The 13,986-nt window shown below is 35.6% G+C and overlaps 1 protein-coding gene across 7 annotated transcripts in view; it reads right to left on the bottom strand.

Annotated features, from left to right (window-relative positions):
* Positions 1–1,123: 1,123 nt before the first annotated feature.
* tnpo1 (transportin 1) overlaps positions 1,124–13,986 on the bottom strand; it is a 164,707-nt gene continuing 151,844 nt past the window's right edge. For 4 of the 7 annotated variants that reach the window (XM_069936994.1, XM_069937019.1, XM_069937013.1 and 1 more), the window contains exons 20-25: positions 11,271–11,366; positions 7,568–7,643; positions 6,468–6,567; positions 5,006–5,080; positions 2,872–3,010; positions 1,124–2,788 (exon numbers count right to left, since the gene is read on the bottom strand). In XM_069936994.1, the coding sequence (XP_069793095.1) occupies positions 2,903–3,010; positions 5,006–5,080; positions 6,468–6,567; positions 7,568–7,643; positions 11,271–11,366 (455 nt within the window). In that variant the 3' untranslated portion in view covers positions 1,124–2,788; positions 2,872–2,902. Of the gene's footprint in view, positions 2,789–2,871; positions 3,011–5,005; positions 5,081–6,467; positions 6,568–7,567; positions 7,644–8,521; positions 9,821–11,270; positions 11,367–13,986 lie in introns of those variants that run through there. The other 3 variants (XM_069937003.1, XM_069937015.1, XM_069937016.1) reach the window with 3 other exon arrangements.

Here is a 13,986-nt window from a genome sequence, read left to right as displayed (position 1 = left end):
ATTGAAGTAAAGAATCTAATTTGTCTGGGACTAACCTTTATTTTCTCTCCCCCTTAAAAAACCCTCCTTCCCAGGGAAGTACTTCATTTATAATTCTATCCAAACTGTTACAATACTCTCTTTTATTCCTTATAAATGAACATTAGAGATTAAAATCCAAATAATTGTGGGAGTTTTGTTAATTTTGATTTGTAAAGTGATATGAATTTAGGAAGAAACATTCCAGGAGGAGGGCATATCTGACTTGAAGAAAATAACCTTTTATACCAGAAGCACATAAAACACTTTTGGAATTAAGTGAAGGTACCACAGAGGAATTTCTTTTGGTTTGAAACCTAGGAACAACATGCAAATACATTTTTTTTACAATAGCTTCTAGCAGCAGCTAAGGAGTTGTTTTGTAATAACCTGAGCAATTTTTTTTCTAATCATTTATGATTTAACAAGTACATTACATGCAATTTATGAATCTGGCACTTATGGAAATGGCCATGCAAGTTGATGTGACTTAGTTAACCAGCATATTAAAGGGTTTGTATATAATATGCAATTATTATGAAAAACTCAATGCCAAGCTCATCTAATCACCTTCCAAACTGTGCAAAGTTAAGAAATATTTAAGTGGCATTCTTTCATGCAAAGTTTCAGAAAGATAATCCACAATGCAGTGCAAAGCACACCGTAACTATGGAAATCCTTGCTAGAATCTCAATCATGCACACAGTCGCATGCGTACGCACACACCTACACATACACACACACAGAAAGTCTGTGTTTTTCAGTGCATTAGTTATCCCATTCACTGCACACCAAACTTAAAAGCAAACAGCAAAAAAAACTCAGCTAAACAGTCAGTCTTTTCTCCCCGTCTTGTGTAGCAAAATATGTAATGGAAGAAAACATAAAAATATAAAAAAAGCTGTCAGGCCTAATAAAGCATTAAAGTTATTTGCTGTAAATCTTAATCTAGCCTTGCAGCCTCCAGAAGTCGTGCAGCACTCCATACTCTGACCAGCAGAGTTGCTGTTTCCCTGGGAGGAGGGTATGTCCCATCTGAAAAAAATTCTAACCATCATGGGATCAGACAGATAACGCATTACAAAAGACTCACGCATAACAAAGGTCAAGTGTACCAGTTTGTTTTGTTTTCCACATTCACAGTACATAATAATAAAAAAATAAAGAAGATTTACAACAAAATACACATTAGGGGGAAGGGACAGAATTCAATGTAAAAGGATTTATTTACACAAAGGATATAGAAAGCAACATAAAGTGGAACAAATTAAAGGAAACTGATCCATTCGATTTGTATTCCTGCAGTTTTAATGGCACAAAGGGCCCACCAATGTGCCAATTTTTTGTTTCAAATATTTCAGATTGAAATTTTGATCTGTCCTGCTTAAGGACAGTAAGCATTTCATGAGATCATGCTTTGAACAAAATATTACCAATCAAGGCTGATTAAAACACTAAATAAAGCAAACCGTTCTCTTACACTTGTACATTTTTCCTTATGTTTCTAATTATGCAGCCTTCAATTGCCTTACTACATAATTCTTTTATGGAGGTTCTATAATTTCAATAGTATATAAACCATGCAGAAGCACATCACACTGACAGCACAGAGGCAACAGATTTGCATGGAGATTTCAACTTTCCACATTGTGTAGGTTACACACAATACAATAACAATCTTAATCCTAGTGGATCCTAAAGATACTTCAAATCCTTATAAACAGGTTATACCTATAATAACCTTAACAAAAATTAAAATCCTATATGAAAAACTTTGGGGCATTTTACACAAAATCTATTCAGTAATATTGTTGAATTGTATCACTAGAAAGATTCTAGTGGGAAAGAAACCTTAATATTTCCACTCTCTATTATGCAAGCATGCTAGCTCAATGTCTCACTAAACAAAGCAACCTTACTGCTAACCACAGTGAACCAAGTTACATGCCTGTACCTTAACTCGAACATGTACATTACAAAAATGTTGTTTTAGAAAGAAAAATCTGAACTAAAGCATTTTAACCAATTACTTGTACTATCTTTTCTGTTTTTAAATACAAAACTATGTCAAAAGATATGTCAAACTTTAACCCATATGCACGTACCACTCAGTGAAAAAAAATACTATTTTAGGGTTTCCAAGCTATTTTAAATTGTTACCAATCATTAGTCATTCAGTATGACTGAAACTGTTACTTAATCAGAAACTTACAACTTCATTATTGTGATTTTATATTGATGTTCACTATCTTGGAAACAAGCTGCTCTTCAGAATTGCACTAACACTGTCAATTTTTAGCTTTCCTAAATTCATGCAAAAACCTATTAATCCCCAAGTGTTTCCTTAATTCTTACCTTCAGCCTTAGTCTGTATGCAAAACCCCCATGTCTCTGGCTGTCGACTTTTAACCTAATGATTATGATTTTTCTCTCTGCAATTAAACCCACTTTTGAAGCCTACGTTACTGCATTTATAGCATTTTCCCTTTGTCAGAAACATGATGTTTATGGGTCAGATGTCTTCCTTTGTTTCTTCTCTTCTGGTGTAAAGCTCTAAAAAGAAGAGACAAATGTCCATCGAAAAAGACTTCAGGGCTTAACGTTCCCCAATGTCGACTGAACAGTGCGACGGCTAAACACCTCCCTCCCACCCGTCCCAGTAGGGTTGGGATTGTACTATATGTCCCACTGGTTTACCCTTCCCCCCCCCGTAAAGGGTAACTTTTCCCTGGGTGCAGAGGCTCCCAATGGACTTCCCAGCTTGAAAGACCTGCAGAGACAAAGAAAACAATTTTATCCAATTGACACACAAGTACAGAAAATTCTGTTCAAAGAACACCCTCTAGAAATTACCACCAATATAGGTTGACAACAGCGTACACAGCTAGACTCCATAATATGCAGCAAGGCGTTCCTTCAAAGGAGGTGGGAACTGGTCTGAGAAACGGCTCCAATTCTCATCCCCAATTTGATTTTTAAAGCCATGAAGTATCTAAAATGGAATTAAGAAAAGCATAATTTGGGCTTTGATTTAAATTGTACAGCACCAATTTCAGCATCAGGGGTATGAACCATTAAATTAAGAATTTTTAAGCATTAGTTAAATTAATAATAATAAATATCTGGTTAGTGAATTTCATCACAACTTTAAATTAATCTTCTCTTGCAGAGCATTCAAATAGCATTGTAGCTTTATTTTTTTCATAACTACTCCTTATTACTTCAATTTTCTTCCATGATCAAATTAAAAGTAGATGCTGGAAATCTAAAATAAACACAGAAAATGCTGGAAATACTTAGCTCAGGTTGCATCTGTGAAAGAGAAACAATTAGCCTATAACATTGAATATCCACAGCTTGAATACTTTAGAAATTTATGAACATCACAAAAATGTTATAAACCCAAGTCAAGAAAACTTGTTTATTTGGGCATCAAACTACAGTAAGTTCCAGCTAGTTTATAAATGTCAGCTAGTTTACAGCTGTAAGCAGAAGTTCAGCCTGAAGCACTCCAACTCCAAGATTGTGCTTTCAAATACCACTTCAGAGTCTGGAGTACAAAATTCCCACTCCAAATATCACCACATTACAGAGGGAGTTATACATGGTCAGAGACTGATTTTTTGAATGAAATGTTAAATGTTCAATGGGTGTATGGCATATATACTAAATAGTGGGGCATAGGGAATGCTGATGAACAGAGTTCATAGTTCCCTGAAAATGGCAACATAGGTAGATAGGGTGGTGAAGGCAGCAGATGCTAGGTGTGTCTTCATACACTAGAGCAACAAAGCTCCGGATTGGCTACACTTACCAAGTACTGTGCATACATAGTTCTGGTCACTAGTCTCGGAAGGATGTAATTTTACTTGAGAAAGTGAGGAGGATGTTCACCAGGATGTTGCCTGGATTATAGGACTTTAGCTATTGGGAAATATTAAATAAGCAGGACTTTCAAAGGAAGTTGAGGGGGGACTCAATAAAGGTATACATTTTGTTTTGCAGGAAGCATGGATGGGAAGGTAGTCAGAATCTTTATCCATGGTGAGGGTGTTAAAACAAGGCAGCAGAGGTTTATAGTGAGAGGGAGAAGTTTTAAAGAGGAACCATTTTGCACACAGATGCTCATCAACCACAGGGAGTGATGGATAGCTGGTACAGGCTGCCAGAGGAGTTGGTGAAGGCAGATTCAATCACTGCATTTTAAGAGTTTAGCTCAAGCACATGAATAGGCAAGGCAAAGAATATGAACTTAATTTGTACAAATGGAATGACTAAATGGGCAAAGGTTTGGCCTGGACTTGTATGGTAGGCTGAAGAACCATTTTCTGGGTTATACAACTCTGACCAATCTGCTTTCTCAAATGAACATAAAGAAAGATTTTTCTCTCCTTGCTTTAATGTGGCATAGCAATCCAGGTTCAATCTTCTGCTATGTTGAGTTTTCAGGTTTTCCCTGCAGTACGACCAACTGTTTCCTCCAGGTGCCCAAGTACTCCCATCCTCCACAAACTAAAGCCATCCAATTTGGTAGGTTAATTAGGCAATGTAAACTCCCATGAATTTGTTGTTAATTAAATTCTGGAGGAGATTAGAATGGGATTTGAGGAGAATGGATGCTTGATGATCAGTGCAGACTTGAAACTATCCCTTTAGTTTTCATGCTGTATGATCATGACTCAAATGGATCAATTTGTCACTGTCACATTGGTGTCCTTGGAATTTTGATGTACATAAATTGTCTGCCATTTTCCTTTTAACACCTTAACACCATTTTTTATAGTCTCAAAATCAATCTGAGTTTTCTTTTGTTTGCATGAGATTATGTTGGATGTGCTCCAAATTTATCTCCAAGTTATTAAGGCAAACTTTTGTGGACGAAAATAATAAACTTCCCTTACTGGCTTAGAAGTGTATTTTAAAAACTAAAAATTTTCTTCTGTAACTGTCAATAATTTCCAAGAAGCAATCTAAAGAAACTGATTACCTTGTAGAACATATCACGAAGATCATCTTTTGGACTAATCCAAGATGCCACTGCATCACAGAAAAATATGAAGTCCTGTTTAAAAAAGATTGACGGTTACCAAAAGCAAACTTTTTTTAAAAAGTGAGACATGAATACTTGGTTTTTGCACTTGACAGCAAGCTGCTTCTGCAATAGAGGAATGTTTGGTGAAGATATATATATTCACACTGCCAATAGAAAGTACTTTTCCTGATCAACTTGTTTTTACCCCCAATATACATACCTTGCTATAACATCTCTAATACAACAGAAACAAAATACTGTTTAATTCATCTATCATCTCATTTTATTTTCCATTTTAAATATCCAAAACATATAACAAAGGAGCATGATCTATAAAAATTATCTCTTATCTCCAACTTTTCCTTTCCTTTTAAGTTTCTCGTCTTTTTTTAGTGAACAGTGCAATTTAATTTTTTTAATGTTTATTTACAGTCTAATAGAAGCCAATTCTGGCCATTTAAACCCATGCCACCCAATTACATCCAAATTAACCTACAATTCCATACATTTTGAAGGGCAGGAGGAAACCAGAACACCCGGGGAAAACCCACACAGACAGTACAAACTCCTTACAGAGAACGCTGGATTCAAACCCAGGTCACTGGCACTGTAATAGCGTCACACTAACCATACCACCCAATTTCCCATTTCTTCTGGAAATGTATTTATTCTGTGCATTCTAAAGGATTGCCTTAAATGTGTGCCATTACATCTTTACTAATTTATATGGTAACACTTTACTTTAGCTAGTTGTTTTTAGGCCCTCATAATTGATCATATTTCAATTTAAAATTCTAATTTTGGACCATCAAACTGAAGGTAAAATTCCATTGTATTGATGATCACTGCTTTCTAGAGTAAAAACACAATGCTGGAGAAACTCAGCAGGTTAAACAGGTTATATAGCAAAGAAAGATACATAACCAACATTTTGGGCTTGAGTTCTTCATCAAGATATGGAAAAATATCAACAAATGGTAGAGGGGAGGAATGGGGAAGAGCACGGTCCCAAAGGCAGGAGGTAATAGGTGGATAAGAGAGGAAGGGCACTATACCAAAAATGGGGAAGAGGGATGGCTCTTCCATGTATCGTTATTAAAGAGCAATATTAAAATCATTATAAATCTCAATACTTGAACAAGTGCCTAATTCTCCAACCATATTTGTATTTTCTCAGTCATGAACACCATGCACAAAATTCTTGGCAATGTAAGAGAATAATTTAAATTATCATAAAGCTTACAATGGAATCTAGTCATATTAAGTATTTTGAAAACTTTCATTTTGCTCAAGAAGGAATTCAAAACTTAAAAAAAAATTGGATGTCAAAGTATTACAATTAAATTTTAATTTCTAATCTTTTTTAGAAATACCAGTGAAGAGTTTGGAATTTAACATTAGGTTCTTAATATCTCACCTGTACAACTCCACCTGGATTGACACCAATCATACCACAAATGCCACGGAAAGCAGAATCCTTCTCTTCATTGTCCCTGATGTTCCGCAGAGATGTACACCTGTTCAATAGTTTTGAAAAAAGGTTGCGTATAAACAGAGATTGTGCACATATTTTTCAGTACAATACATCACTAAGTCTAGGGCATTTAATGGAATTACATTTATATTCCTGTGAATTTAATAGTTTAATTCCCTACATTACCAACATGACAGTCATTGGAAAAAAAAAATCACCTAATAATGTATTTTGTGAACACAATCTGATATCTTAAAAGTTTTCCGGGGTATACCAAATTAATGAAATTACAATTTTCAATCTTACAAAATTTAAGTAATGTCAATTCACTGACAAATTCACAACTGAATAGACAAGTTATTAAATTATGATCATGTATTAAAATATTGAGATCGAGTTCTTCTCGTGTTCAATGTAACTTGATTATTCCATCAAAGAACTTCAAATAAATTCCATTTTCTAGAACATATACTCCTGTTAATCTATCATAGCAACATCCTTTGACAGAGCTCAATTTTCCACTTATACAAGATTTACTTTAGCCATTCAATTTTAAGCAGCATGTGAAAGACAAATGACTGACTATACAACAAGGTGGAACACAAGCAGGTATTCATACAAGCTGTATTATATGTTTTATAATACAACAAAGACTTTCACAGTTTGCAAGCAAAGTATTTGACCATAAAATTAATAATTTCAAAACACTTTCTCAGCCAACAATTTTATTACTAAATTTCTGCATGCATTGATCATTTTTTTGAATAAATTTTAAATGCTTTGTTTATAATCAAGCTTCTCAACACAGCAAGCATGTGACAATCTTATCCCATGCATCAGTTAGTTGTTAGCCACAAAAAACTATACATATGACAGTGCTATTGAAAAAAATCACAAACCTGATAGGACAAGATTAGTCACATGGTTGGCAATGGTTAAGGATTGTGAATTTGCAATCAACTGAAAACTATTGCTATAAGTGAAAAGAGATAGAGAAAGAGTGAAGAGGAAAATGAATTAAATAAAGATTGAATAATACACACCAGGGTCTTATAAACTGCTGTAGCATGGGGGCCACCTCTTGAGGACAAACGTAACCAAGACGACCAATTGTTATTGCTACGGTAACGCAATCACGGTTATACACCACCAAACGCCAACCAAGACATGAGCAAATGAGGGGGAGGAGAAAAATAAAGAAAAAACAACAAATAACTCAGAAACAGAAATCAACAGAATCTGTGTATGATAACAAAATTAAGATCATTTTTTTTGTGTTGATTATTCGATTAACTACCACCCAGTAAAGGGAGGCAGGTTATGGTGCAATCTTAAAAAAATAATAAAACACGTTAGAGGGAACACTCCCAAAACACGCCTGAATTTTAAACTAATCATCTCAACTGGACAAAAGGGTACTTAAAAAAAAAATCTAATTTTTCTCCTCTTAAAACTAATAGGCTATATTGTCAAATGGTTTTATTTGAATATATGTAAATCATTTTCCAATTGTTTTATTTAAATGTGTCTGGGCATCTTTCAAGCACTCTTCACTATAAAGTCAGTTATTCTACACTCTTGAAACCTGTGTTACACATAATTCAGTATATGGAGCTCCTTGCATTATACTATTACTTTCAACTTCATATACTTTCAGAAATAACAGCAGAAAGCCGATAATGAAACATGACCCAATCTTGCCGACAGGTTTCACGCTAATACACACTCAATTAATCTGAGCCAAGCAAAGAAAACAATAGTTTAAATACCGGTAAATGAGTGCAAAATCTTCTTTGATATGACAGAGAAAAATGGCTTTCAAGCCAGAAATTAAATGTAATTCACATTAATTGTGCAATAAATACACTTTTGTTTGTAATTAATATTTTTGATTTCACTTTTTCCTTAAAAGCTTCAAGGACTCCAATAAAAACTAATGTTCACCGATCGGAGTCCCCACCCCCCACCCCCCACCCCCCCCCACTTCTAACAGCAGAAACATTTAAAATCACAAGTTCTTCCTTTAATTCAAATTCTTGCATTCTTTTCAAAGGGCCTTTCAATATCCATTTATGTAAGTCCAAAATACAGATTCTTCTGGATAGAGATGAAAAGGTGTTTTAGAAGTGTTCCCCTTTAAACTCACGGAAAGTTATCATTCAGAAAGAAAAAGTAATGGTTTAAGGATTAATCCAAGCTAACTACAAGGACATTACAAAAATCCAGCAGATTCATATAAAGCAGAGGAGGGAAACCTATGTTGAAGAGACACAAACTATGCAACATTCTCATTAAAACAAGCATTCATGAACAATCTGATGAGACATGCAGAGAAGCAGATGAATGTTCATTCAAAAATAAAGTTCAATGTAGGATTTACTGATCAAACTGAGTGGAATGCTAATTGAAGTCAAACTTGAGTTCCAAATTAAATTTGGAATTGAAATAATCCTCTTAAAATAACTCTTTCTGCACTTCAAAACCAAATTGTGTAAATTGACACCTTTCCAGAAATACACCCAAAAATGTAGAGATGGTCTTTACGAAGCTCAGGTTATTTTATTAAAACATATCTTTAAGAAAAAGCTTCCTACAATTATGTAATTGCAAAAAAAGGTTTATTAAAAAAATCATAAAGAGATGTCATTAAATTCTAACTAGGAATTGTGTTTAAAGAAATTCTGGGAATTAACGCATGAAACAGAAAAGCAGTGACAACCTGTGCAACATATGGGCAAGTTTTGGGGCATGTCAGAAATAAAAAAGATTCTGGAAAGTACAAACAACCCCTGTTGCTCGGGTAACAGAAATTTGCTCTCACAGAATTTATATGGGGAATAAGTAAATAAAATTTTTCAACCTTCGTTCCTTGATGGAAGTAAATAATGATGTGGCTTTTGTAACTCAAAATCGTGATACAGACCGTTTCCTAGGAATATTACACCACCATAATACAGAGGTCACCTCAATACACAAAATGTTTTGGATAATTATTCTTTAACTTTGAAACATATTGAATATTTAGGTAAAGAAGAATTGATCAGTAATCCTTCATTAAACATACAACATTTTGTTCACATTTATTGCTGTGAAATGTGCAAATACTGTCTTACAGCACATCGTATCTATTAATTTGAAGAACCCAAATGATACATATATGCCAAGAAAGAGGAACAAGCTTATTAATCACTTCCCTATTCTAGTAACTATCCCTCAATGAAGCTGGACATGGCAACTAAACTGTCAAAAGATATATGTTTCAGGGAGTCTAATGAACTCCATGTCAGATGTAAATTCTGTACAAAACAAATGCAAATAGATTAATTACAATGCAACAGTAACTACACTTCAAAGTACATAATTACTATCAAAATGCATTTAGGACATGTTGAGGTTATTAAAATGTCTCACAAGTTCAAGTTCCCCCTACCCATAGTGGCCAGCATATGGGATAATTTAAACTCAATAGGTTTAGATACATATATTCCTATTATATTTGCATACAGATTGATATTTGCACTAATAAATTCAGATTATATTATGCAAAATTACAAGTGAATTCACAACAGCTTCATTGACTCAAGAAAATGGCACAGTTAGCAGAAGACTATTACAGCGCCAGCTATTAGGACCGGTATTTGAATCATGCGCTATCTGTAAGGAGTTTTAATGTTCTCCCAGTGCCTGCATGGGTTTCAACTCCCTTCCCCCCCCCCCTCCCATCCCACAACGAGGCCTCTGGTTTCCTCCCACTGTTTAAAATGTACTGGGCGGGGGGGGGGGGTATAGGTTAATTTGGCGGCATGGGCTCATAGCCGAAATGGCCCGTTACCATGCTGTATGTCTAATTTTTTTTTAAAAAAAGCTGTGAACTTCTTTGCCAAATAGTTCTAATGTTAAATTTTGATATTCAAAAACAATAGTGAAGAGAAGCAGAATTAAATGCAGCAGACAAATAATTCTGAGATATCATTTCATATTTTACAAAGAAATCTAGGTATTAAATAAATTTGGAATTTAGAACTAGCCTTTTTAATATTAACTAACAGAATTGTTCTAAAAACCCACTTGAAAATCTGCCATGCTTACTCAGTCAAGCCTATGTGTATTTCAGCCACGTGGTTAAAATGACCTTACAGTTTTCATAATCTCTTCAAGGCAAATAGAAAAGAATATATTCTGGCCGTGCCATCAATTTCTACATTTGTACACAAAAAATATGGCTTAGTCATGAAAAAAGTAAACCTTACATAGGGTGATACTCAAACCCACAATGTCTAGGCATATGAATTTACCTTCTATGAATATTTTCAAGACAATTTAATTTTATTCTCATCAGACTATGATGCAGACTGTAAATCCACAAGCTTGTTCTAATAAGCATATATTTACAAGCCTCAAACTAAAGCAACATGCAGAATTCATAACTATTCCTGATCTTCGTCATTTCTAATGTTGAGGCTTGTAATGACTCATTCCACAATGTACTAAATACCAAGTGAAATTTCAAAGGTGATTAAAATATTTAATGGGAGTAGATCCCATCAATTAGACAATTATGTTATTAAGAGTTCAAATGAAGCAAAGTGATTACACTAAATATGGAGGGTTACTAACACTTCCTACTCAATTGGCAGCAACAAGGTTAATACTTATATAAAAGCATTCCAGCTTTTTAATTACATACTTCCCTAAACATCAAATTAGATTTAAAAAATTATGCTACAAAATCATTACTTGAGTTACCTGTATTTTCCAGTAATGTTTTTGGTGTGTTAGGCCTATTGATTATTTCCACCAGCTGGTGCAAGACCATTTGAACGTAAGGTTGCATTTCAATTCCTAGTAAAAAAATTAGTTGAGTGAAAAGTTTTCAGATTAATAATTGATACCTATACGCTTATTTCAAAGGGTGAAATGTAAATGTACAACTAGAGTTCGGAACAGAAAATTACAAATAATTCTACTTCATAATTTCAGAGCAAATGGCTTAATATTTTAATAAAATTGTAGACAATGTACAAAGCAGTGCAAGACAATTATGCTATTGTCAAAATAAAATTCTAGCATAATACACAAAGCCACAACAAACTTCAATAAATACATCAAAATACCTAAATATTCCACTGGGAATACTTAATCAGTAACTTGTTTATATAGTCCACATGGACCCACTTCAATTCACCTTGACAGAACTTTTCCATTGACGATGCTATAGTCTTGTCCCTCCACTTCATCCTGTCACACCTGGAGAATGATGCCTCATACACTAGGCTAATGTTCATCATCTTCAGCTTGATGTTTAATACAATCATACCCCAGAGACTGGTGGAGAAGCTTTCCTCATTGGAACTCAGCTTCCCTCTCTGTAACTGGGTTGTAGACTTCCTAACAGAAAGACCACATTCTCTCTGGGTTAGCAGCAGAGGGTTGAGCACCAATCATGCTGTGTACTCAATCTACTCCTATTGATGCTACTGGCCCATGACTGCAACGCCAGATCCGGCTCCAGTTTGTAGATGACGCAACAGTAGTTGGCCTCGACAGCAACAACGATGAGTCGAAATACAGAGGAATGGTGGAGAAGCTTGTGAAATGGTGCAAAAATAACAACCCGAGTCTCATTATGGACAAGACAAAGGAGATGATTGTGAATATCAGGAGGACTAGGTACGACCACTCTCCATTACGCATTAATAACTGAGTGGTGGAGAGAGTAGAAAGAACCAAGTTCCTCGGAGTCCACTCATGAAGAAGCAACAGCAACTGCTCTTCCTTAATAGGCTGAGGTGGGCAAGGCTATCGGCTACCATTAGCTGATTGGCAGGAAATAGAGCCAGAATACAGGGATCTTATGTTGGTTGGCTGCCAATTGCTAGTGGTGTTCCACAGGAGTTGATGTTGGGGCTACTTTATATAATGAAATAAATGGCTTTGTGGCCAAGTTTGCAGATGATACAAAAGTAGGTGAAGGAGCATGTAGTGTTGTGGAAATAGGGAGGCTGTAGAAGTCTTAGACAGATTAGGAGAATGGGCAGAGAAGTAGCAAATGAAATACAATGTTAGAAAGTGGACAATCATGCACTTGGTAGAGAAAAAAAAATTTTTTTAAATAGAGAGAAAATTGAAAAAGAGCCCTTGTGCAGGATTGCCTGAAGGTAAACATGCATGTTGAGTCAGTGGTGAAGGCAAATGCAATGGTGGCTTTCATTTCAAGAGGAATAGAATACAAGAGCAGGGATATGATGTTGAGGCTTTATAAGGCACTGTGAGAGCCCACTTGGGAGTATTGGCAGTTTTGGTCTCCTCATTTAAGAAAGGATGTTCTGACATTGAAAGGGGTTCAGGGAGGTTCACAAGGATGATTCCAGGGATGAAAGGCTTACCATGTGAGGAGCATTTAACAGCTCTTGACCTGTACTCATTGAACTTTAGGAGAATGAGAGGGGATCTCACTGAAACATTTCTAATGTTGAAAGGAATAGACAGAGTAGAAGTAGAAAGATTGTTTCCTAAAGTGGGAGAGTCTAGGACAAGAGAATGCGGCTTCAGGATTGAAGTATGCCTAATTAGAAAAGAGATACGGAGAATTCCCCCCCTCACCCCAGAGCATGGTAAATCTGTGGAATTTGTTGCCACAGGCAGTTGTGGAGGCCAGGTTATTTGGTGTATTAAAGGCAGATTGATATTCTTGATTAGCCAAGCCATCAAAGGTCATGGGAAGAAGGCCAGGCAGTTGGGGTGAGTGTGAAAATAGATCAGCTCATGATTAAATGGCAGGGCAGACTTGATAGGCAGAATTGTCTATTTCTACACCCATATCTTTTGGCCTTATTCTGTCAACCTTCTATAGGATCTATAGGATTCAAGAGCATCCTGACCAACTGCATTAAATTGTGGAATGATTGCTATGGAGCAGTGGTTCAGAGGTCAATCCACAGGACCATAAAAACAGCAGAGAGGATCACTTGGGCTCCCCCCACACCAGCAATGTGATTTATCAGGATTATTGTTTAAAGAGGGCTCACAAAATTACTACCACCCACATGCAGTATCTTGCAGCTACTCCCATCGGGGAAAAAGATAGGAGTATCAGAGCCAGAACCGCCAGGCTAAGGAACAGCTTCTTCCCATTGGCAGTGAGAATGCTAACACAAGTATGACTATTTATTAAGTATATTCATTTTAATATGTGTACCCAAGTACTGTGCATAGGTATCAATTATCTGTATGAGTGCTATGTCTACACATGTTTTGCATCGTGGACCAGAGAACACTGTTTCGTTGGGTAGTACCGGCAAAATCAGATGACAAATGAACCTGAAATCATAACTGAGTGGCTGAACATCAGCATTCATTATTAAAAAGGAAAAACCCTCGTTTGATTAAATAACGTGGCATTCAATAAAGAATACAAATAAGAATGGATAAATCCACATGACCGGACAAGATATTCCCTCGG

This window comes from Narcine bancroftii, chromosome 1 (genome assembly GCF_036971445.1).
Source record: "Narcine bancroftii isolate sNarBan1 chromosome 1, sNarBan1.hap1, whole genome shotgun sequence".
NCBI lineage: Eukaryota > Metazoa > Chordata > Chondrichthyes > Torpediniformes > Narcinidae > Narcine > Narcine bancroftii.
Note: the sequence above shows the minus strand (reverse complement) of the source record. Positions and strands in the feature narration are given on the sequence as shown.